The sequence below is a fragment of the Amaranthus tricolor genome, chromosome 7 (genome assembly GCF_026212465.1).
Source record: "Amaranthus tricolor cultivar Red isolate AtriRed21 chromosome 7, ASM2621246v1, whole genome shotgun sequence".
In the NCBI taxonomy this organism is placed as follows: domain Eukaryota; kingdom Viridiplantae; phylum Streptophyta; class Magnoliopsida; order Caryophyllales; family Amaranthaceae; genus Amaranthus; species Amaranthus tricolor.
The window spans coordinates 27,903,160-27,926,890 of NC_080053.1; the positions used below are offsets into that span (position 1 = coordinate 27,903,160).

The 23,731-nt window shown below is 33.9% G+C and overlaps 3 protein-coding genes across 5 annotated transcripts; all 3 read left to right on the forward strand.

Annotated features, from left to right (window-relative positions):
- The first annotated feature begins 345 nt into the window (after positions 1 to 345).
- Positions 346 to 5,138, forward strand: LOC130818082 (mediator-associated protein 2). Its single transcript, XM_057684116.1, has 5 exons — positions 346 to 540; positions 1,277 to 1,421; positions 2,235 to 2,313; positions 4,413 to 4,496; positions 4,591 to 5,138. The coding sequence occupies exons 2-5, from the start codon at positions 1,284 to 1,286 to the stop codon at positions 4,950 to 4,952; spliced, it is 663 nt and encodes a 220-aa protein (XP_057540099.1). The 5' UTR covers positions 346 to 540; positions 1,277 to 1,283; the 3' UTR covers positions 4,953 to 5,138.
- A 612-nt stretch (positions 5,139 to 5,750) lies between these two features.
- LOC130817978 (COP9 signalosome complex subunit 3) lies at positions 5,751 to 12,096 on the forward strand. Of its 3 annotated transcripts, XR_009043900.1 has the most exons (12): positions 5,753 to 6,089; positions 6,840 to 6,952; positions 7,046 to 7,292; positions 7,999 to 8,056; positions 8,459 to 8,548; positions 8,662 to 8,727; positions 9,819 to 9,908; positions 10,003 to 10,161; positions 10,387 to 10,508; positions 11,368 to 11,440; positions 11,536 to 11,717; positions 11,803 to 12,096. XR_009043900.1 is itself a non-coding variant. In XM_057683985.1 (11 exons), the coding sequence occupies exons 1-11, from the start codon at positions 5,905 to 5,907 to the stop codon at positions 11,602 to 11,604; spliced, it is 1,272 nt and encodes a 423-aa protein (XP_057539968.1). In that variant the 5' UTR covers positions 5,753 to 5,904; the 3' UTR covers positions 11,605 to 12,096. The 3 variants fall into 3 exon arrangements, 2 of the variants coding, with proteins under 2 accessions (XP_057539969.1, XP_057539968.1); XM_057683985.1 differs by having other exon boundaries at positions 11,536 to 12,096; XM_057683986.1 differs by lacking the exons at positions 11,368 to 11,440; positions 11,536 to 11,717; positions 11,803 to 12,096 and having other exon boundaries at positions 5,751 to 6,089; positions 10,003 to 10,197.
- A 2,242-nt stretch (positions 12,097 to 14,338) lies between these two features.
- On the forward strand, positions 14,339 to 23,284 carry LOC130817628 (pyruvate kinase 1, cytosolic). The gene is made up of 16 exons (XM_057683449.1): positions 14,339 to 14,665; positions 14,788 to 14,884; positions 15,839 to 15,936; positions 16,325 to 16,480; positions 17,364 to 17,441; positions 18,213 to 18,344; positions 18,455 to 18,535; positions 19,011 to 19,082; positions 19,195 to 19,284; positions 19,822 to 19,966; positions 20,151 to 20,239; positions 21,163 to 21,258; positions 21,353 to 21,420; positions 21,602 to 21,701; positions 22,247 to 22,306; positions 22,834 to 23,284. The coding sequence occupies exons 1-16, from the start codon at positions 14,597 to 14,599 to the stop codon at positions 22,984 to 22,986; spliced, it is 1,584 nt and encodes a 527-aa protein (XP_057539432.1). The 5' UTR covers positions 14,339 to 14,596; the 3' UTR covers positions 22,987 to 23,284.
- Positions 23,285 to 23,731: the final 447 nt, after the last annotated feature.

Consider the following 23,731-nt stretch of genomic DNA (forward strand, 5'->3'; position numbering starts at 1 on the left):
TATACTTTGGTGGCCTAAGTATTTTTTTAACCAGACGAATCAGAGCCTAGTTCCCCATAAAACATCTACACTCGAATCCCTAAATCTAGAAAATCATTTTAAAAATAATACTTATGTTGTTCTAAAATACTTCTACACTACAATTATTGTTATTGACACTATTTATCGTTCAAACTTAATTTATATATTGCGACTTAAGAAAAAAAATTTAGTAAAGTGAAATTTTTAATATATACTACTATTAAATTACATAAAAATCAAATATAATAAGTATGATAGATCAAAGACGGTAAGTACAAAATTTAATTTCACTATATAAATGACAAAAACTAAACCTAAATTTCTATCGTTTAGAATATAAGCCCAGCAAGCGTTACTCCTTTCTCCCTCACTCAGTCACGGTGCCAGTTTTTCACGCACACGCTAACGCCTCTCGTTGTCTCCGGCACCGCGCTGTCGCTTTTGCTGGGCGCCACTGCGGTGCTTCCGATTGCTGTGCTGCCGACTGCCAACTGCCAACTGCCCACTACCGACCACTCGGTACTCCTCATTGTTTTCCTTGCTTACTTTAGGAATTTTACGGTTCCGTACTTCAAATTAGGGGTTTTCGAGTTTTTTCGATGGTATTTTTTGTGTATTTTCTGTTTTGGCTTTAATATGATGTTAGAGACTTAGGGGTTCTTTGATGATAGGTTTGAAATTTGATGTTTTTTATGTATTCTCAATGGTATGTTAGGGTCGCTCTTGTTAAATTCGATGGTGTATTATGGATTTGTTCATTTTTGTTAAATATACCAAATGTCTAGTTTCATTTTTCAGACTATGTTTGTGTTTGCACTCAATGTTTAAATGTTCTTTCTTTGATTTTTGATGTTTCAGAATTTTCTGTTTTAAGGATTTTGATTATGCTCATATTTAGTTTGATTTGGGTTATTTGTTGTGAATTTTGATTTTAGTTTGATTATGCTCATATTTATGTTTATGTTCATAATACTAATGGATGTAGCTTGGATTCTAATTAATAGTTTTGTATATTATCATCATTAATTTAAGACTACAACTCTATCAGTATTGAAACACAAGGAAAAATTCAATCAAATGCGCCAAAATAAGTGTAGACCTGCTTTCGATCCGAACCGAATTCTGGATTCACCGATACTGATTTGAGGCTGATAATTTGGACCCAATCCATATCCGAGTATCCGACCCGTTGTCATCTCTAATCAAAGATGTTTTGTTGGTTCCAGTGAATGATTATGTGGGTTATTTGATTTAGGGAAGATATGGCAGGAGCAACTAAAGCAAAGGAGGTGGGTTATGTTCCTAGTCCTGATTTTGAAGAGGATAATAAGGAATCACTTATTGATATCGAGATGAATGAAGATACTGAACTATGGTTCATTCAATTTGCTGATGATCAAGTATTTATTTTTTCTCTTGATCTCCTATTTTATTTGAATTTCCTAAATTTGCTATTTTTGGGTGTTTCTAGATGATATTTTTTTGTTCTCTATCAAAAATCCCTTGATGTGTTCATTGTATGAATTGGTGATTCGGTGAAAATAGCCAAAATCACCATAATTTGCTTTTTTGGAGTCGAGATTCGCAAGGAGATTAGCGAATCATGTGAGATTAACTCTACTATTTAGGGTGTCATGCTTGGGTGGCCACTGGCCGGTATTTGGTGAAATTTATTGATACATGGCTTTTGCTCTCTGTTTTTTACTCTGTTGTTATGGAATTGCTGAGATTTATCTTCTGCTGATAGCATTGGCATGACCTTTATATGTTTTTCTTGCTTGTCATGACTTATACTTCCAGTCATCATTGTCATAAGGTGCTTTAATATGCTGCAATCTCAAATTTTGTTTAAGTGAATAGGAAGAACAATCATTTGAGGGTTATGAATTCCTATTTGAATCCGACAAGTCATTTGAGAACTATGCATTCATATTTGAATCCGACAAGTCATTTGAGAACTATGCATTCATATTTGAATCTGACAAGTGAGCTGTGTACTGGCTACTTTTATAGCCTGACACGGAGCAAGTAGACTAGAACTAGTTCTAAGCAAAAAGTTTGGGGAAGTATTATAAATTTAGGTGATCAATGTGACATGTTCTATAATGCCATACATTTCAAGGAGATATTTTACTGGATGATTATTAGATTTTTGCTTTGCTATGACTTAAATATGCTGGATTATTTTCTCAGCTTATTTCTTGTTTGTGTAGTTACCTGATTTTGATGGCCAAAAAGTGTCATTGGAGCTTGATTCAGACGGACGTTTGGGTAGTGTTGAAGATAAATCTGGTATCTTTTACTTATGCCCTGAATGTTCTTATATAAATGCTCTCACCCAAGCTGTTTTATTAATAGGATTGGATGTATTGCATATGATACCATGGCTTCCTTTAAAGAAGTTGCAAAATTTTTATTTTTTTTTTACTTTAGTTAGGTCTTTGTTTTGACGTTCTAGAAGAGATCATTGTAGGAATACTGAGTAGATAAGATATGTGTGTTTAAATAAACTAATGGGCATACCCAAAAGGAAGAATTCAATATGTAAAACATAAGAAAGAGCCTTGGAGTTGTAGTCATTGTCTAACAATGAGAGAATCGATTACATTTGTTTGGTTATGTGCAAAGAAAACTAGAAAATGGACTAGTTAGAGAAGTAGAAGGCTAGAACTTTGAGGATATTAGAATAGGAGGACGTATCTTGAAAATGACTCTGTTGTAGGAATGAATAATGATATGGAGTTTTAGTATTTACAAAAGCATACTAGATAGAAATAAATGGAGTGGGAAATATATATAGATGAATGTTAGACTTGATTGTCATAGTTGTACATTTATTTTAGATAGAGTTTATGCCAGAGCGAAACTAGGATTTTAAAAATAAGAGGATATGTCAGTAAAATATTTATGTAAAAACAAGTAAAATATTCCAATATTTTGTTTTTCAGGCAAATTTTTTTAGTTGGGTCAAAAAGTCCCTATTAGTTTAAAAATAATAAGGGGGCGTTTGGTTGGGGGTCTTAAGGAAAGGGAAAGGGAATGGAAATACCCCATTCCCTTTGATGTTGTTTGGTTCCCATTTTCAATGATTTCCTTTCCCCATTTCAGTTTTAGGTTTACCCAAATGAGGTAAACCTCATTCCCCACCTCCCCTTCACTTTCCCATTCCATTCCCTCCCTCATTCAGCAACCCTACTGTCATTTTTCTCCTTCCTCGCGCCTCCTTCCTCACCAAAATTGTTGCTGCGTCCTTCCTCCTCCTGCTGCTGCTGCGCGTCCTTCACTTGCTCTCCCCTTCAACTCCCTCCCCAAATCCCTAATCTCACTCCACTTCTTCTCCTCTTTCTCTTTCCTCCATTAACACTAGATCCCTAAATCTTCCATTAACAGTTGAGTCTTCCTTTTTCTTCTTTCTCCTTTTTAGATTTCTCACTGTATCGTGTTGATTGTTACAAAGGGAATATCTCGATTTTGCTGCTGCCATTCTTCTTCGTGTTCTTGTTGAATCTGTGTTGTACCGCCATTGATGAAAGCCTGCGTTTTTGATTCTTGTTGTAATTTTGTTTCTGTTGCGTTCTTGTTCTAGCTACCGCCATTGTTCTTGTTGTTTTTATGACTTATACCGCCATTGTTGTAATCTCTGTTCGAGTGAATGAACTTGCATCGTTTTGGATTTTGTAATCTCTGTACCGCCATTTAGATTTCTGTTCCTAATCTCTGGATTTGTAGGATGAATTGGATTTCTGGGTTGTTCTACATAGATTTCTGTACCGCCATTGATGAACATCGTTTTGTTGTTCGATGAATTGAAGTTCTTCGCCATTGTTTTGTTCCTTTTCTGGGTTGTTCCTAATCTCTGTTGAAAGGGAATCAATTAATCCAACTTGAACCAAACAGTCACAAAGGGAATCAATGAGCAGTTCATTCCGTTTCCTGAACACAACCAAACGACTAGACTAAATTAGGGGAATCCATTCCTTTCTCCTTCATTCCCTTTCCTCATTCCATTCCGATTCCCTTGTGCGAACCAAACGCCCCCTAAATAAAATCTAAAGGTAGCTTGTATAAAAATTTGAATCATAAACCTTGAGATTTATTTCTACTACTTTGTCCACTTGACTTTACTTAATTAATTATGTGGTATTTAATCAGTCTTTATATTATATATCACATATTAATAAGTAGGACTGAATTAAAAATTTAATCGCCTGTTTGGACTAGGTGCCCCAATGTAGGTTTACCTTTGGACTGAGTCGAGTAAAGTATATTATCTATTCCTGCTATTCTCTCACGTTAAATCAGCCGACCTCATATTATTAGATTTAAGGGTTCGACATTGTTGTATTTTTTTTGAGGTAAAACGTTATTGTAATGTTATTTGCTTGTTACAGGCAAAGTTTACCATTTGCTCAATTATCCTGCTCAGACATCTGATATAACGGTCTTTCTATCCTCTCCATCAGGGCCTAAAGTTGGTATGTCCGAAACTATAGTTAAGGTTTTTAAGAATTTATTGTAGAGTCTTTACTTTTTGGGTCTTTCCTTGACATTCTTTTCCTCCTTCGTCAGCCGGAAAGATTTCGCGGCATGTTTCACTTGTCCGTTACCCAGACCCGAAAGAAGTATTAGCTTACGAGAAAAAAGCAGTTGCGACTTCAACGAATACTTCGCATCAGATTGCAACACCTTCGAGTAGTCATAAAACTTCACATTCACAAAGTAAGAGCCAATCGAACCGTAGCAGCAAAAGAAGCTTTCAGTCTGGAGTCACTGATGTATCAGGCCACTCAAAACGAAGCAACTCTAAGACATCCAGGTTAAGCAATCAATCTACTCAAGACATGGGACGAGGTCGCAGTGATGTTACGATTTCAGGGTCTTCCGAGCTGTCTAAGCGGAAAAAGTCGAGCAAGACTAATAGTGAAGCTTGATTGAGTTTGTTATATTGGTGTATTTGTATGACATGCATTTCAAGACAATGTTCCAAATTGATGGATGTTCTTAGAAATTGCATTTTTTGCAAAAGTAGTATCTAATGTTAAGATCACCACGTGGATTTAAAAAAAATATTTGTGGAAAAGCCAAAAATTCAGGGTCACTACATATAATTTCTCGATTATTTTTTAAAACACGATTAAAACAATCGTGAGATAGTTTAGTGTTTGAAATTCTTTCATTTTATTGAAATAGGTCTTTCATTCTCACCAGTAACATAATTTATGAAATTTCGTCTAATAAATTTGTAAGTTTTACAGTTTATTTGGTTAAATTATCAATTATAATAAGGCAAACTAATAACTCAATTTAGCTATTATGATCACAATTCTAAGTTTCTAACAAATTTATTTCAACATATTAATAGAACACCAAAAAGTCATTGCTTTAGCAAAAAAATTATATTAAAATGATTACTTATTGTATGTATAATTATAATAACATAGATTTTTGTATGAGGTGTCTCACCGTGAGATGGTCCATATAAGACATGTTAATAATAAATTGAGCAACTCTGTGAGAATGGAATACAAAACCCTACTATTTAAAATGTCAATTTTAATACACTAATTCCAAAATGATATGTTAAACAAAAAAATAAAATTAATTTTTAAAGAAAAAGAAAAAATAAATGTTTTAATTAAGGTCTCATATTTAATTAAATAGCCCAATATTAAAAAGTTTTAACTTATAGAGTTTTTATTTTGAAGAGTTTGTATGGTGAGACGTCTCGTACAAATAACAAAATACAAATAACAAATTCCAATTAGAACAAATACTAGGGATAGGAGGAACTGTTACTTATTGGATGATCAAATCAATCGCTTTCGAAATTAAATTCCAATTCCAATTTCAATTTCCATCTCTCGCCATTTGCTAGTCTCAAGGATGGATGCAGTAGAACGAGTAGTGGCACAAATTCAAGGGCTTTCAAGCAGCGTAGCAGATTTGAATCAACTTGTTCACATTCTTAAACAATCTGAAGATTCCCTTCGTCTCAATTCTTCTCGTTTGCCTTCTTTTTTCAGTCATCTTGATCCATCTATACATTCTCTTGGTTACCTCTACTTGTTGTATGTTTTTCTCATTCTTAAGTTATTTTTTCATCAATTATAATCATATTTTGCGATTTTATTTCTAGGGTTTTGTTGTTGCTTCAGGTTTTTAATAAACCCTAATTAGTTTGGTCGGATTTATTGCTCTAGGTTGGTTTTGTTGATTTAAGATTATGGGAATTGTTGTTAATGGTTAATAATTGATATAATGTCAAATTGTGACCTGTTATTGGTTGATATGGTTGGTATGAACTATGAATATCTTGCTTCAGTTGTTGTGTTTTTTGTTCAACACTACGATTAAGTATACCTTTTCTGATGTATGAATGTATTTGCAATTGATTTTTCAAGGCCTGGGCAGTTGGGCGGGGTCAGAGGGTGGGTATTTACTGAAGAGGTGCCATCCGGGTGATTGGTGCACTTATCTCATATCAGTATGCGTTTTTAAAGTTATCTCTGTGCATACTGGATTGTTTTGCAAATTAGGCTTAGGAATGTATACATGATAAATTAACATTACAAGGGTAGTGTTGCATACACTGGATTATCAAATCCCACTTATGGCATTGGGGTATTGACATGTTGTAAAATCGAATTCTGTTAGTTGATGCACTAGCTTAGGTTATATGAATTCTAAAAAACTTAGATTTTGTGCTGTAACTGAAACAAATAGCACGAAATTCGAGTATCTAATTCATACATATTAATATAACCGTTGTTATCATCACATGCTGATACTGTTAGTTTTTTTAACTATGTCATTGCCAGGGATGTTTACACATCTTCAGTATCGAGAGATGAAGCAAATGATGTCATTTTATTGGTTGCGAGATTCATCAATTCTTGCATTGTTGAGCAAATCCGTCTTGCACCTCATAAATGTATGTACATTTTCATGTATTTTAGATTGTAAATATATATGAATTTATTGTTTTGTCCCGACTCATCACATATATCTTTTCATCTTGTGGTAGTTATTTGTGTATGCAAGAGGTTCAAGGACCAAGTTATTTTGCTTGAGACTCCCATGAGGGGTGTTGCCTCCATGCTGACTGCCATCCGTAAAATTCGGCCTTCTTCTGAACATTTGACTGCTTTGCATCCCGACTTTCTTCTTCTTTGTATATTGGGAAAATGCTACAAGGTTGGTCTATCTGTCATCAAGGATGATGTATTTGAGATTGAGCAGCCAAAGGACCTTTTTCTGTACTGTTACTATGGGTGAGATACTATTAGCCTATTCTCTTCTCTTCTATACATAAATATTGTCTGTCCTCTTTCTTATCATGAAGTTTGATGACTATGACTATTTTTTGAAACTTGAAGGACTAAATTGTTCTAATTTTCAATAGTTTGGTTTTTATTGTTCTAATTTAAATAGTTTGGTTTTTAGGAGCTCCTTTAAATATTTTTCCATCATTAAAAAAATATCATGCTTAGTACTGCAGATTACCATCATTGTGAAAGTGTTTAGCTAATGAATAACCTGCGATGACTGATATGCCATTGTGCTATCTTGATCTAGCAAATTTCCCCAACTGAAGGTAGCTAATGGTCAATTTGGCATGCATAAATCCACTTTTATTATATCACTTATTGTGCAAACCTCTACTTCAACATTCTTTGACCACTAAACTATCACATACAAACTTTTTTTCTCTTATCTTTCATTATATACCTCAATTTTATATATTTTCTTATCTCGTTCTCTTGACCTCGCAATACTCAATTTGTCTCTTCCATGCAGAGCATGTCAATCTTATATAATTTGTAACATGTACCATTGAAATTTGAAAGAGTTCCAACATTCCATGATGCAAATTTTTAGCTTAAGCTCAATTCTTTGTCTTGGTCTCTTATCCCTAATACCCTTTAATCGTTTATGTTAATTGTGTTGAATTCTAATTGTGTTGAATTCTAATGGCAGGGGAATGATTTGTATTGGATTAAAGAAGTTCGAGAAAGCATTGGAGCTTCTTCACAATGTAAGTCTAATTCTTGTTGTGAACCATTTTTAATTTTAATTTGTGATTCTGGGGTACGTAAGGCAAGGGGGAGAGGGAAGGTCGTTTAAATTCGAACCCTTGTTATCGTGACCCATTTTATTCTCCATGGCTATTGTGAAAATTCATTTATGCTTAGCAGTTAAAGTAATTGCAAAATATCAATATGTATGTAACTGCAACTCTACCAGTTCCATATTCCATGTAACTGCATAGATTATCTACTTCCCGCAGTCCCTTATCAATTATCATGTTCTCACCCCCTTTCCCTTGTATTTTTGGTGTTTTTACTTTGTACATTTTACATGGTATGATAGTATGAAAGAGTTGAAGTACTTGCTAAGTTTTATCCTGGATGTTCTGGTAATTCTATATTTTGTGCAGGTTGTTACTGCTCCAATGTCTATATTAAATGCTATAGCTGTTGAAGCATACAAAAAGTATATAATGGTTTCACTTATCCACCATGGACAGGTCTTTGTTCTGTTTACATTTTACATGGATTATTTAAGTTTTGTTCTTACCCCTAGTCTCTTCTTTAGTTCTAATTTGAGGCACAACCTCTGATAATGATTTGTCTGGTGCAGTTCTCCACCAATTTTCCAAAGTATACTTCTTCGGTTGCTCAGAGGAGTTTGAAGAATTTTACTCAGGTATGTTGGCGGGCATGCTATTAAAACCTTGTTATAATGACCACAATTTGATGTCCTTGTGGTTTGAGGAAGGGGCAGGAGCTCAATTTGCATTTCTTTCAACATTTGTGCCTGAAAGTTATAGTTATAGTACCATTTTAGTCAACCCCAGCTTCTTTGTTCTACGTGTTAGACTTTTTCCATTGGACCTTTTTATTACCTGGATGGACAAGTATTGTTGTGAAAGCTAATTTCTCAACTAAAGAGAGGTCAATTTGTTGGCTCCTGGTAGGGGAGAAAACCTATTAATCTATAGGGTGGATGGGATGCTGTCCCATTCAAGTAAGCTATAGGATTGGAATAAATGGATGGTTTCTTCTAATGTGACTCAATCATAGTGCAACATATCGCCGTTTCCCCGTATTGTGACCATATTGTAAAGGTTTTTAAAGCTTACATCCACCAGCATGGAGGCCAAGACGACCGCATAATTAGATTTAACCGCAAATCCGTTTCACGACCGTTACCAAAACCGTATTTAGAAGGTTATACCCTTTGTATTGGGCGCTGAAGTGAGTCACTTAAGGAGGATGTGATAAAATCCTCCTTATGCCCCATTGGTGTAGGCGATTTATGTGGTTTCTTGAGGACAGGAGTATTAGGATTATTATAAAAAAGAGGAGAATAATATGATGAAATGTTATGCATCCATCTTAAGGTTTTCTCGACTTTGTCTTAATCTTGTGTAATATTATTTCTATATTTTCCATTTTTGCTGAGTTTGTCATACTCATAATCTGATTCAGAATTCTCTTTCAGCTTGCTTGGAGACCCAATTTATTACTCCTTTATTGCTTGTTTCTTTATTTGATTTGACTGGCCTACTTGTTCATGTCATTTTTGATTTTTTAGTGTTAGTTAGATTTTTTTTATCATACTTGTCGCTTTGTTGATAATTGGCATTCATTTGTTTTAAGCTTCTTTTCTCTTTTTAACAGTTCTTGAGTTTGTCATCTTTTGTTGATGCAACATGTTTCTCTCTGCTTATATGTATTTAGTTTATGCACTGAAGTAAGTTCTGTGGAATTCATTGCTTGTTGTTTTGACAACAGGTCTACCTAGAACTAGCTAATAGTTATACCAATGGAAATATTGCTGATCTCGAGATGTTTGTTCAGCGTAACAAGGAAAAGTTTGAAGCAGTGAGTTATCTGATACGTGAGTTAATGCTTTCTGATATTATTGCTGAGTTGGGAAGCTGGCTAAATTAACACACCTTTTTCTTTCTTTTTTTAGGATAACAATCTGGGATTGGTGAAGCAGGTGGTGTCATCCATTTATAAACGAAATATCCAGAGATTGACTCAAACATACTTGACTCTGTCCCTTCAGGATATCGCCAATATTGTGCAATTAAATAGTGCCAAGGAAGCAGAGATGCATGTACTTCAAATGGTATATAGGACATGTGGTTGAACCGTTATATTGATTGTGAGCATAGCTTTCTTTTTTGTGATAGAACTGCTGGTTGTGATGTGGTCATATTTGAATCCTTGAGTCTTTTTTTTTTTTTTTTTTTAATATCTTTTTCTCTTGAGTGTTAAATTTGTTGTAACTGTGATCTTTCATACTACCCTCAAGTATAAGTAACATGGTGCAATTACTGTCTCTTGTTTTCAGATCCAAGATGGTCATATCCATGCTACAATTAACCAGAAAGATGGAATGGTACAATTCCTTGAGGAACCAGAACAGTACAAGACGTGTGAGATGATTGAACATATAGACTACTCTATTCATAGGTAGATTCTTAAAGACTTAAAATTAATTGTGTGGTTTTTTGGTTTCCGATTCTAATGGACTATAGGTAAAATCGTCCATTATATCTTTTGCTTTTCTTGTTTATGTGAAGTTACCATTGGTGTTTGCACTTAACGGTAAATTGAACAAATCTTTGTCATTAGAAGGATAATGTTGTGTACATCCGAGTATCTGACCCCTAAACTTTACCTAGGAGGGAGCCACGTGACATTTGAGTAAAAACATGTTGTAAATTTTTGGTCTTTTGGGTTATGGTAGTCTGAGGTGCAGTGGTCAGAGTATTGCTGGTCATATAATCTTTTTTCCTGGTTTTCTTATTTTTGATTTCTTCTTTTGGGAGATTAGGAAATGCCTCTAGCTTTTTTTTTGATGAAATATACATGTATGTACTTGTCTGTATAATGTATCTTGTGTAGCTATTACATTTATAAGCTGTGGCTAAAATGCTGAAATTTCCAGATAAATTAATCATGCATTTGTTTTTCTTGATATCTCTATCTGCCATGGTTACTGCTCTAATATATACGGATGCTTGGAGACTTGGATTAGGGGTACTAAAGAATATGAAGGTTCATTATTAACTGGTGGTAAAGGTTATGATATAAGTACTGATTAGAGAAGGGAAGGTATTCGGGCTCAGGATGGTGGTGATGAGTGACTATTACTCCCGTATCCTATGACATCCCTTCCCCAAATCACCTTTACCTTATGGGTTTATCCCGTTATCATCACATCAACTACTCACCTTCATTTTTCTTCATCTTCAAGCCCAAGGACAACCCTGGTTTTTTCAATTGATGGAATTTCTGTCGGTAACATTTTTTTGCTATTCTCCTGTAGGATAATGACTCTGTCAAAGAAACTAGCTTCTGTAGATGAACATATTTCGTGTGATCCACTATACCTAACAAAGGTAATTCTGCGGTTTTAGTAAAACATTTTTCGTTTAACTTTGGTATGGAATTGCATTTAAATGAGATTCATCGCAATTTCCGTGTTACGCTTCAGGTTGGAAAAGAACGACAGCGTTTTGATTTTGACGATTTTGATGGAGTGCCTCAGAAATTCAACATTTGAGTCATAGAATCATCCCAATTGTACGTGGTGAAAGCTCCATTATGCTCGTGTCTTCAAGCAATTCTCACCCAACATCTCTTTCATGCGTATCTATAAGAACGAACTTCATTTAGGTAGTACGTTTATTATGTAGTGAACTGAATAGTCCTTTTGGATCGTCTTCCATGTTTCAAACCTGCTGCTTTTACTTTCGTACAGTCCGATGAGGTATCGTAAAATGTATGGCGTTGTCTAATGAGATGCAATGGAGATGGAATGTCCTGGGACGCCATTTTTGAATCTCTATGTGATGCAGCGAAGTTCGTAGTTAAAGTTGAAAAATGACCCGTTTGTTTGATGAGATATAATATTACGGATGTTATTGATTGATTCCCCTTAATGCTTCAACATTTCAGTTAGTATGCAGACCCTAAATACTACTCATGGTTGGCGTTAGTTAATTACTATACTATTTTACTAATCAATACTGTTTTATTGTTTTATTCGTCTTAATTGTATATTTTTATTTGTTTTATTTCTCTTAATTGTCTATCTTTATTACATTAATTTTCTATAATTTTTAATTATGTGTAATTAAAGATATTAAAAATCAAATAGTTTTTTTTGGATAATGTGAAAGAAGATAACTAATGGAAAATATTCATGAAATTTATGATTATGATGCCTGAAATCTTTTATTGTTGTGGGGAGGATAGGAGTGAATATGTCAAAATTTGTTCCGATCCATTGTAGATGTGAAATCTGATCGAAAATTATTGGGTTATAATTTGAAAATTTCGACTCTAACTTAAAAATGATACAACTCGAAAATACTAAAAAAAATTGTGTCAAATTGACTAAAATCAAGTCTAATCGTCTTGATCCGTTTTTAATTTCATATTAGGGCGTCATCATTAATAGGGGCTCAATATATTATAGTTGATTTTTTAATTTTGAGTTGGCATTTCACTGTTGTATCTCTAAAATCGGTATATTGTCACAATTGTCTTTTATTCTATTTTAAAATATTTTACTTAAAAATGAAAAATATTGTATTATTTTTTTGGAAAAAATTTAATGATAAGATTTTTATAAAAAATTGATTGACCCATTGAAATGATCGATTCTTACCTCATTAAAAATAACCCAACTTGAAATCTGTTTTGACGGGTTTAATTGGGACTTTTACAATTAGTACGCTGCTGTACTGGTGATATCTTTGTCAATGAACTTAGCTTATTTTATTACACTTGGTCGTAAACTATGGGAAGGGAATTGGAATTATGTGTAATTTAGTTGAATTTGACACTTAACACTTTGAACCTCTTTGAATTGATCTATTGACCTGGGTTTAATTTGTTCATTTTGATCGGATCCAATTGAGTACTCACCATTTTATTTATTTATTTTTATTGTTTTTGGTTTTCATGATCAAAGCAAAACTCTATTAACTATTTTCTGTTTCTTTTCATTTACTTTTTGTAACTTTTTAAAACAGACTTTAAGCTTTAATGGCTCTAAATACGCATCATAAAAACTATATATTAACACAAATTTAATGAGAAGAATATTAAGGAAAATTATTTTATTATGTAGTCACCTCTACTTTACATGTAACTACAAATAGAAAAAAATCGTATTTTTTTTATAGATAATGAGAATCAAACTCGTATCACAAAGATGAAAAACTATATTTAGTTAAGAAAATGCAAAATTGAAAAGATGAGAATAGATAAATGAAAAAAGAAAAAGTGGTCATAACTTTTGAGAAGTGGGTTTTGATATTGATCATACTCATGGGTGGTGGTGAACCCAAAAGAAGTAGTGACTGGTTGAGATTAATTACACACATTTTAAAATAGTGCAAGTGGCTCACCTCTCACTCACACAATTTTCAATCTTCAACCCTCAATCATCAATCATCAATTCAATGATGTGCATATACTTTGTCCGTTTTAATTTACTTGTAATATTTACTTTTTTACGTAATTCAATGTATTAATTAATCTTTAATATTTCTAATTATGTATAATAAAAAATATAAAAAATTAATATTAATAATCTTTACAATGAGACAAATCAAATAAGATCTCACTTGATTATGTTTTAACTTATAGATTAAAAGCAAATTACAAATTAAGAGTGGGGAATAACTAGTGTCATTTTTGCTAATATGCAACTAATATGAAACGGAGTAAGTATTATACTTTTAAGTTTTATTTTGTTATATGTTCCAAAAAAAATTTAGGTCTCCCTCATTTTACACCTAGTTAAAATACTTCTAGATGAAATATAGGGAAAAAATTTATTTGAAAAATAAGATAAAGAATAAGTGCAGACTAGAAATGAACAGTTAAAGTTGAGATAAAGTATAAGTTTGTGGATGAGATTAAAAAATAAAAGCGAAATCATTATCAGAAAATGAAATAATGTTAAATCAATTAAACAAAAAATATGGAATAACCCACATAAAAAGATTGATTAACATATAAGTTTAATTAAATATGATTTCAGGATGAATTTTCATGAGATTTTTTTTGCAATCAACTCTCTTATGCAAATATTATTGGGTACGAGCTCAATGATAAATTTAACATTATATTGGTTTTATTACATTTTTTTCATGATTAATACTACATTTTTATTTTTATTTATATATTTAATTTATTTTAATTTTTTATCTGTTGTGTGGCTCATAAATTATACTCGTAGCGAAAGTTATGAAACAAATAAAATAATAAAGACATTAAGGTTTTCAAAAACATTAGAATAAACCACTTGCTTAGATTTGATTGACTCGAAGTCTCATACACATGGTTTTCCTCAGTATTCAAATACCCACAACTAATATTCTCTTTAATTCAATTCAATTCAAATCAATTCAATAATCCTTTGAATTTCACCATTAATAGTGAGTTAATCATCATTAGCTTGTATAAAACCATTAACCCTGAAAGCCTTAAGCTTAATCAAAACCATAAACCCAGAAAATTAAGTAAAGTAAAGATCAAAGATGCATTCAAGTCCATTGCTTCTTGATGAACCGATTAGGATGTCTTCCATCCTTGAACCTTCTAAATCGGTGATTCTTTCTTCTTCTTTTTTTCTTTTTCTTTTTTGTTTTTTTCCTTTTTTTCATTAATTACATTGAAATTTTAATTGATTTTTCTGCTTTAATTGATTGATTTTAATCAACTTGAGCAGAGTTTCTTCCCTGCTATGACCAAAATTGTTGGAACTTTGGGACCTAAATCTCGTTCTTTGGAGATCATTTCTGCTTGCCTTAATGCTGGAATGTCTGGTACTTTTTTCATTTTTTTGGAATTTAATAGGATGGACCGAATATTTATCTTTGCAGGTTTAGTAAATAAATGTCTGTTATTGTTCTGTTACATAATTCAATAATAATAATAATTTTACAAATTAAATGACATGTATGTCAAAGAACCAATTCAACTATATACTCTATCATCATTCATCTCCTCACTGTTGAAAATACTCTACATGAGCGGAAGATCTCATATCACTAAAATAGTGCGTAGACGTGCATATAATGCTTAGTGGGTAAGCCTTCTAATACCATGTGATTTTGGAAAAAAGTTAACCTCATCAAGTGTATGCAAGTTAACGCTCATTAATCATGGGTTTTTGGGCCCGAGCTCATGGGTGCCCCATGTGTGTCCACAAGGTGATTATGTGATGAATTGTCACGGCCGAACATGGTATCAGTGGCATAGGTGCTTCTTGAATACGAAGCGGCTCACATGTGAGGGAGAGGGTTGGAAATACTTCACATGTGAGAAAGATCCCACATCACAGAAATAGTGGGTTGTGGACTTGCATATAATGCTTGGTTGATAATCCTCATACTACCACATGATTTTGAAAAAGAGTGAATCTCATCAACTGTGTATGCAAATCAACGCTTATTACCCATGAGTTTGTGGACCCGAGCCCACGGGTGCTCCGAGGATCAATGGGGTGATTAAGTGACGAATTGTCACGGCCTATCAGTTTGAATCCATGACCCTTCTTATCACATTGGCTCTAATATCGTATTAGTGAACCAACTCAATCAAAGGTTTAAGCTAATGTTGAGCACTAGGATACATTGTTTACTCTATCACCATGCCATAGCCTAGGTAGACTCAAGATATATTCTCCTTACTAGAATCATGAATTATTGGAGTGGGTATATATTATAATTGATATTTGATTTATTTTTTGAAAAATAACTATTAATTTTGATTGTTAGTGGCACGGTTTGATTTCTCATGGGGAGATGCTGAATTTCATCAAGAGACATTGGATACTCTAAAGATGGCAATCAAGAGCACCAAGAAGCTTTGTGCTGTTAGCTTTTTTTCTTTTCCTTTTATTTTTCTAGTTAAATTTGAATCAAATTGTTAGATTAAGTTTATATCATAGTTCCAAAAGTAAAAATTGGATCACATTGTCACGTACTATGTTGTCACGTACTATGTGCCTGTGCCAATGTACAAATTTGACCCTATTAACTGAAGTTGAATACGACTCAACTTAACAAGCATATAGAAAACAAATTAGATGGATCGTACTCACAAGACTCTAAATTTGTCGAGCATAGCTTTGACAATTCCAAATGTCCCAAACAAAGGCTATGGATAATGACTTTTGCCTTTGTTATTGGTTATCTGATAAATGATAAAATGACAAAATATTACTCATATTTGTGTTAAGGCTGTTTGATCTGTTTCTGCAGGTTTTGTTGGATACTGTTGGTCCTGAGTTGCAAGTTGTTAATAGGACGGAGCGTCCTATTGCTCTTGAAGCAGAATCTTTGGTTGTTCTAACACCTGATCAGAACAAAGAGGCCAACTCAAATTTGTTGCCCATCAACTTTCATGGACTATGCAAGGTGAAAATTACTGTGTAAACTTTTGATCCCAAATCTAATATAATTCTGTTCTTGAGCTTTGATATCTCATCATTTAATCTAGATGGTAGATAATTACTCCTGTCATGGATTAATTTTTAGCAACATGATTATTTCGTGATACATGGTATTATGGTTGCAATACTTGATATGAAGTTAATACTTCCGAGGTTGTTTGTCCTTCACTGACTTTATATTATCTTCCTCATTTGGTGCCGGTGTTTGTTTTAATATGATATTTAATCCTGTTTAACTTATTAAGAATTGCATTTGTATCACCTCTTCGCAGTTACGTTGTCACAATTATCTCGATGATCATTCTTGTTTATCCAACCTTAGAGAAAGTTTTTTTGAACTATTCTATTGAATCACTGACATAGTTCTCTGGTGAATCCCATAGGATAAGTTAATGTCTTGTTCGTTCATCATCATCATCATACCCAATATATCCCGCTCATAGAAGCTACGATCATGGTCTGAGGAGGGTTGGATGACAACAAACCATACCCTTATCATAAAAGATAAGGAGGTTGCGGCCGTTTGTCCATTATAAACTTAAAATTGTTGCATGTCTGAAAATCTTAAATTCTTCTTGGGACCCTTAATAGTGAATTCCTCTTTGAAGTTCTTTCATGCCAAATTTACAAACTTTAGAGGGAGTGGGATTTGTCAAGGTGCCAAATTTGAAGGTGTGGTTAGTAATAGTTTAAGCTTATAGAGATCTTAAGAAGATGGACGGTTTTAATAGCCAAAATCTTTCGTATGTGCATTAGATTAGCATAATTTCCGTATTATTGTTTCTTTAAGCATCCCTCCTATTCCAAACTTCTATTGCTTAGGCTTACTATCAATCTACATCCTGCAGGCTGTGAAGAAAGGAGATACCATTTTTATAGGACAATATTTGTTCACCGGAAGTGAGACTACTTCAGTTTGGCTTGAGGTAAGTGAAGATAAAATAGAAATTTCTACTTTTAAAAGACCGAGTTAGTTTTCCTATTATACATGCCAAGTTTAGTAAATGATTTCCTGTTGTATTGCAATGAGAAAAAGGACTTTTACCATATGTTTCATCAACTGCATGATTCAATTGCTTCTGATTTTTCCACTATGATGTTTTCCTACAATATCTTAATGCAATTGAGAGATAGAATCCATTTAAGAGTGTAAATTTGATGTTGTAACAGTAACGGTCGCGATCACACTAATGGAACAGTGATGTGGTAATGAGAGTGATGTGGTGATTATAACGCCAAAGCATGAGATCACATCCCTCGAAATGTCCCAAAATGTGGGCTTTTACACCTTTAAAACGCAGGAAATGTCAATTTGGTTTTTTAAAAACCTTTACAACACAACCGATGCGATGCGGCCTTGTTTTTGCATTATGTTGCGGCCAATATATTAGCCAGTTTCCTAAAGTTAGTATATGCGGTTTTTTAATACGCCAAAGCATGAGATCATATCCCTCGAAACGGCCCAAAACCTGGTTTTTTTACACCTTTACAAAGTGGGAAATATCGGTTCGATTTTCTGAAAACCATTGCAATACAACCAATGTGATGCGGCCTTGTTTTTGTACTATGTTGCGGCCAATTTGTTAGTCAGTTTCCTAAAGTTCGAATCAAGAGTATGAGTTACTTGGCCTGCATAAATTCTGCATCTCTAGGTTTTACACCATGCTGAGATACTGAAGCCTATAATGACATTACAGGTGTCTGAAATAAAAGGAGAAGATGTGGTCTGCCTCGTCAAGAACCCTGCAACCTTGTCTGGACCTTTATACACGTTACACGTCTCCCAAATTCGTATTGATCAACCAACTCTGACAGACAAGGATAAGGAGGTAGTACTCTTGCTGCAAGGTTTCACCATTTGCTTTGATGTTGTGGTTTCCGGCAATAAACAAATGTGTAACACATTTTGTGCCTTATTCTTACTGGATGATTGGCCCAGGTTATCAGCACGTGGGGTGCTCGGAACAATATTGATTTTCTCTCTTTATCATATACCCGTCATGCTGAAGATGTTCGTGAGGTAAAATTATTTTTGGTCAAGAGTTTGGTTATTTATATTAAAACTTGAATTTCGAAAATTTTCGTAAGCTTTTCTTTGCTTGAAGTTTCCATAATCGGAAAGTGTCTGGTGTTTAGTACATTTATAGTTCTTTTGGTTGTTGGTACTAAATGTTCTTAATGAGGATGATTTATAGCGTGAATATTTATGAAATGTATCATATTTGTATTCACAATATTCCTTTACCGCCTAATAGTATTTCTTCAAATGGTAATGCATTGGAATAAATGTTGTGAAAAATTGAGATTGTTGAAGTAAAACAAGGATTATAATTAAACTCATCAAGAGATTTTCCAACCAAAATTACACTAACTTTTTTCATTACCATCCGCGCTATTATTTAATACGAACAACTAAACGGCTCGTTAAGACGTGAGGGATAAGGAGTAATTACTAAATTCTAATTCAACATTTGCTTTTGTTGCTCGTAATGCAGGCTCGAGAGTATCTTTCTAAGTTAGGTGATCTACGACAGACTCAAATTTTTGCAAAGATTGAGAATATTGAAGTAAGAGCTAGAATTCAACTTTTTCTGAAGTCTTGTCCTAAATTGGTTTGCTTGAGATTTTTGCTTGTGCACCTTGTTTTGTTTAATTGTTTGTTCTATCTTTGTCAATTAGGGGCTAACCCATTTTGACGAGATTCTACAAGAAGCAGATGGAATCATCCTTTCTCGTGGAACTTTAGGAATAGATCTCCCGCCAGAAAAGGTATTTCTATTTTAAGAACTCTTCATTTGTGGGCAAATAGTCTTAAAATGTTAGCGAGAATATTGTAAGAGGGCTTCTAATACGAGTAAAAGAACATGAGTTTTCTCAAATGTACTAATTACTGTGTTTAATCCCTGTGTATTTCGTAAATAAGGTTATTGCTTGTGACTCGAGGAACCTTCTTTTTATCGGAGGTCAGGTTGGAGAATCCCTTACAAGCAAGGGGGAAGGTAAACTAATCCTTTCTGTACGTGGCGAGAATAGAACCCTTGTCACAAGGGTGAAAAGGACAGGCTTCTAACACTAGGCTAACCCATGATTCTCATTTTCCGAGGAACCTTAGACATGAGTATGATGCAATTGAGGATTTTGTAATCAAGGCCCGTAAAAATTGTAACTTTACTTTTGCTAAACACTCATTAAAGACCAAAATTGACCCTCAATATAATGAGTCCATTTCTTTTCATTTTGCCTAGGGCCCCATAAAATATCAGGAACGACATTGTTGTAATGTATTTTGTTTTTGGATTTTAACAGGTGTTTCTATTTCAAAAGGCTGCTCTTTACAAGTGCAATATGGCTGGGAAGCCCGCAGTGGTTACCCGTGTGGTGGACAGCATGACTGATAACCTTAGACCTACACGAGCTGAGGCAACTGATGTTGCTAATGCTGTATTAGACGGTATCTCCTGTTTCCCGATACTGGAATATGTTTGCTAATTGTGTTGGTATCGTTTCACTTAATGATATGATTAGAGAATAAAATTATATGCCGAAGCCTTCTATTGCAAGTTTGCTTTCGTAAAAACTTGCATCATGAATTCACTAACTTGTGACCTTCTCCTATGTGCCTTTGATTGATCCAGGGAGTGATGCAATTCTTCTAGGTGCGGAGACCTTGCGTGGCTTGTATCCAGTTGAAACTATATCGACTGTCGGTAAAATTTGCTTTGAGGTAATAGGACGATGAAACATTTGAAAACTGAGAACTTTATGGTTTTCTGCTTTATATATTACTGATACATCAGAAATAATTCTATAGAAAATTAGGCATGAGAAGTATGGTTTGTGAAATTCAAGCTGTTAAGAGGCTGAATGATGAAATGGGGTTGTTTTTGTTAGTCATGGACTTATGTTGTTATTAACTTTGACGAAAGTTGATGGCATTATACATATCCAAATGAACTTATCGGAGGCCATAGAACTATAGAAGAATATTCTCCACCTTTCTTATTAGGGATGTTTGGCAAACGGTTGATAGGTGATAGCTGGTAGCAGTTTGGAGTGACAAATTTGACCAGTTGATAACCAGTTGATTTTGCTATAAGCAACTTGTTCAAAAGCAGCTTTTTCATAATAAACCGTTTCAACCATCTAATTTACCAAACATTAAAATTAGTTGACCATCCAATCTTCTATTTATGCCAAAATTGTCAAATAGCTATTTTGCCAAACATGTTTTTGTACTCCAAAATTTGGTCTTTTTAAGACAGGTGTGCTTGAAAAATGTTTTTTCATTACCTTTTTGTTGGCTTTTGGCTTTTTAACCTATTTTTCACCAACATCCAATAGCCAACAATTAATTTTTATCAAAACTATCCAAAATAGCTAGACCTTAGGTTGGAGTCACTTAATGACAATGGGGTAATGGAATATCCATAGTAGTTAATTTAAACAACTAGTTTATTAGACAATACTTTCAACCAGTCAAACCAGCTAACAACTCTAACCAAAAATTCCAGCCAACAACCATTTACCGAACATATTCAAGATTAACAAACCTAAACCCGACGTGAATGTTGTGTTATCAATAAGCTTCATGTCTTGTGGAAGGAAATGTTAGAGCTTATGTTGATGAAAGTAAGTGTTCTTGTGTAGGCAGAGAAAGTGTTCAATCATGAACTTTGTTTCAAGAGGACCGGAAAATATGTTGGAGAGCCTATGTCTCACATGGAATCCATTGCTTCCTCTGCGGTACACTTCCATTTTTGGTTTATGCTTAGACCTAATCTTATTCCATTTAGCTTAATTGTGAATGTTTCTTATACTTGATCATAACCATGTAAAGGTTCGGACAGCCATGAAAGTGAAAGCATCTGCCATCATTTGTTTCACATCTTCCGGGAAAGCTGCAAGGTATGCCCACTCGTCTATCTTTGCACGCTGTTTCTTATGTTCAATCTTTATGGTTCCTACATTCTTAGTCTTGTATAATAAGTCATTTTTCTTTTACCTGGTAGATATATTTGAGACATCATTCCAGATCTAGCAAATTTTTGCTATTTGTTGAATCCAAATTGTCATTTGTGATGTATAGATTGCTCGCAAAGTACCGTCCAACAATGCCAGTTTTATCCGTTGTTATACCTCAAATCAAAACTAATCAACTTCGCTGGACATTTTCAGGTGCTTATGAGGTATGTAAGTGTTCTTGCTATTAGTGAAGGGGTATAAAGTTTCCTTTTCGGGTTTTTCCATGTCTAGAACAATGTTACACGAACAAAATTTGATTCGATACGACATACGAGAAACGAAATGTGAAACAAAAACTTTAGATTAGTGTTTCGGAAATGTAGGAAACAAAATTTTATGGTATAGAAGCTAAAAGAGGGCTATATGATGCTGTCCAAATACATTGATCATATGTAGAAAATAAAACCATAACACTAATTATAAATCAAAAGTCTGTTGTCATATATGTAAATCATGATATAACCACAGCTGTTAAAAAAAAAAAAAGAAAAGTCAAAATTTTCCACTTTGATGCAAACGGGAAATGAGAAACGTTAATTTCATGTTTCAAATCACGTTCTCGTACCGTTTGTACGAATGGTTCGAAACGCAATACGTGGTAGAGTTTCGCGTTTCTCACTTCAATGGACTAAATGGAAGAACATGACAATTATTGAAGGCAAATTATATAAAGTTATCTGTTTTATGATTTATGAGGTGTGACTGACAGGCAAGACAATCTCTCATAGTTAGAGGGCTTTTTCCGATGCTTGCAGATCCAAGACACCCTGTAAGTGATCAATGCTCGTTTTCTTATTTTATCAACGAAACTTTTAGGAGTGTTATTACACAAAACTACCTTCGTGCCATTGATGTTGCTAGGGGTGTTTGGCAATTGGTTGTTGGCTGTTGACTTGTTTGACCAGCTTAAAAAGTCAGCTGTTTTTGTTGGGTTTTAAGCTAGCTGAAAAGTCAGGTGTTTATGGAAATGTTTAGTAAATTTAGGTATTGGTTGTTAGCTGTTTATTAGAGAAAAAATGGGTCAATAAGCCAAAAGTCAACAAAAAAAGCTAACTGGAGTAATTTTTTATTTTGGCGTAAAAGCCCAGCTGGCTTAAAAGTCATTTACCAAACTTTTTTTGGCTGTTTGACCACCCGACAAGGCAAAAGCCAAAAGAAAAGCCAATCAAAAAGCCAATGTAAAAGCCAAGTACCAAACACCCCCATACTTCACTAGTTCTTACTTCGATTTGCGTAGTGTAGCAAAATAAAACAGACAAAAGGTGCGTCATTTATATGTTATGTTTGGTGGTGCAGGCTGAGTCCGCAAATGCAACAGATGAAACCATCTTGAAGATCGCGTTAGATCATGGAAGGGCTTCCGGTGTTATAAAATCGCATGATCGCGTAGTCGTGTGCCAAAAACTTGGTGATGCTTCCGTTGTCAAGATCATTGAGCTTGCTGATTAGTAGCTAATTCGCCTATTAGCCATTTCGATTACAATTCGCAAAGAGATTAGCAAATCATGTGACTATCTATCATAAGAATTGTCTTGCTTCTGGTTTCTCAGTGGGTTTTGAGATTTATTAGCCATACTCCATTGGATGTACTCGGCATTTATGTCTAGCATTGTTAAATAATGTAGTTTGTGCAACACCTTCAAAATTTAAACTGTATACATAATAATTGTATGAAATTTAGTGGTTCATACATTGTAAGTTACCTTTTCCTATCCGAACCTTATTTATTTAAACTCTATTTTTGAAATTTTGATTTCTGGAATATTTTAAGACCAGAATGGACCAGACTAGACCGTTTTATAATGATCTGGTCTAGTACGGTCTAGTCTATGATTTTTTTGTTTTAAATTTTTTAAAAATTGATATTTGTTTATGCTAATATTGTGTACCTACAACCACGAAAACATAAGTGGTTTATGGTAAAAATGCCGCAAATTATTAAATGAGACAGTGTCACGGTGAGACTATCTTTGACCTAGTGTACACTTACTGTCTAAAATGATCACTTATAACTATAAAATGAATACTTATAGTTTTAAAGAGATCACTTTTTATTATCTTAAGGTGATCACTTGTAATTTTAAAGTGTTCATTTGTAATTTAAAAGTGATTAATTAAAAAATTAACTGACTGTATGACTCGTCTTATGCTAAGGCGGTTTCATACAAAATTTGAAGGGATCAATTATAATCTT

Bases quoted from the DNA above. Each gene is read 5' to 3' on its own strand.
- LOC130818082 (XM_057684116.1), top strand. From the start codon at position 1,284: ATGGCAGGAGCAACTAAAGCAAAGGAGGTGGGTTATGTTCCTAGTCCT. The intron at 1,422-2,234 runs GTATTTATTTTT...TTGTTTGTGTAG, and splicing joins TTCAATTTGCTGATGATCAA to TTACCTGATTTTGATGGCCA. The intron at 4,497-4,590 runs GTATGTCCGAAA...CTCCTTCGTCAG, and splicing joins TCCATCAGGGCCTAAAGTTG to CCGGAAAGATTTCGCGGCAT.
- LOC130817978 (XM_057683985.1), top strand. From the start codon at position 5,905: ATGGATGCAGTAGAACGAGTAGTGGCACAAATTCAAGGGCTTTCAAGC. The intron at 7,293-7,998 runs GTGAGATACTAT...TTCTAATGGCAG, and splicing joins TTTCTGTACTGTTACTATGG to GGGAATGATTTGTATTGGAT. The intron at 10,509-11,367 runs GTAGATTCTTAA...ATTCTCCTGTAG, and splicing joins ATAGACTACTCTATTCATAG to GATAATGACTCTGTCAAAGA.
- LOC130817628 (XM_057683449.1), top strand. From the start codon at position 14,597: ATGCATTCAAGTCCATTGCTTCTTGATGAACCGATTAGGATGTCTTCC. The intron at 18,536-19,010 runs GTAAAATTATTT...CTCGTAATGCAG, and splicing joins ATGCTGAAGATGTTCGTGAG to GCTCGAGAGTATCTTTCTAA. The intron at 20,240-21,162 runs GTAATAGGACGA...GTTCTTGTGTAG, and splicing joins TCGGTAAAATTTGCTTTGAG to GCAGAGAAAGTGTTCAATCA.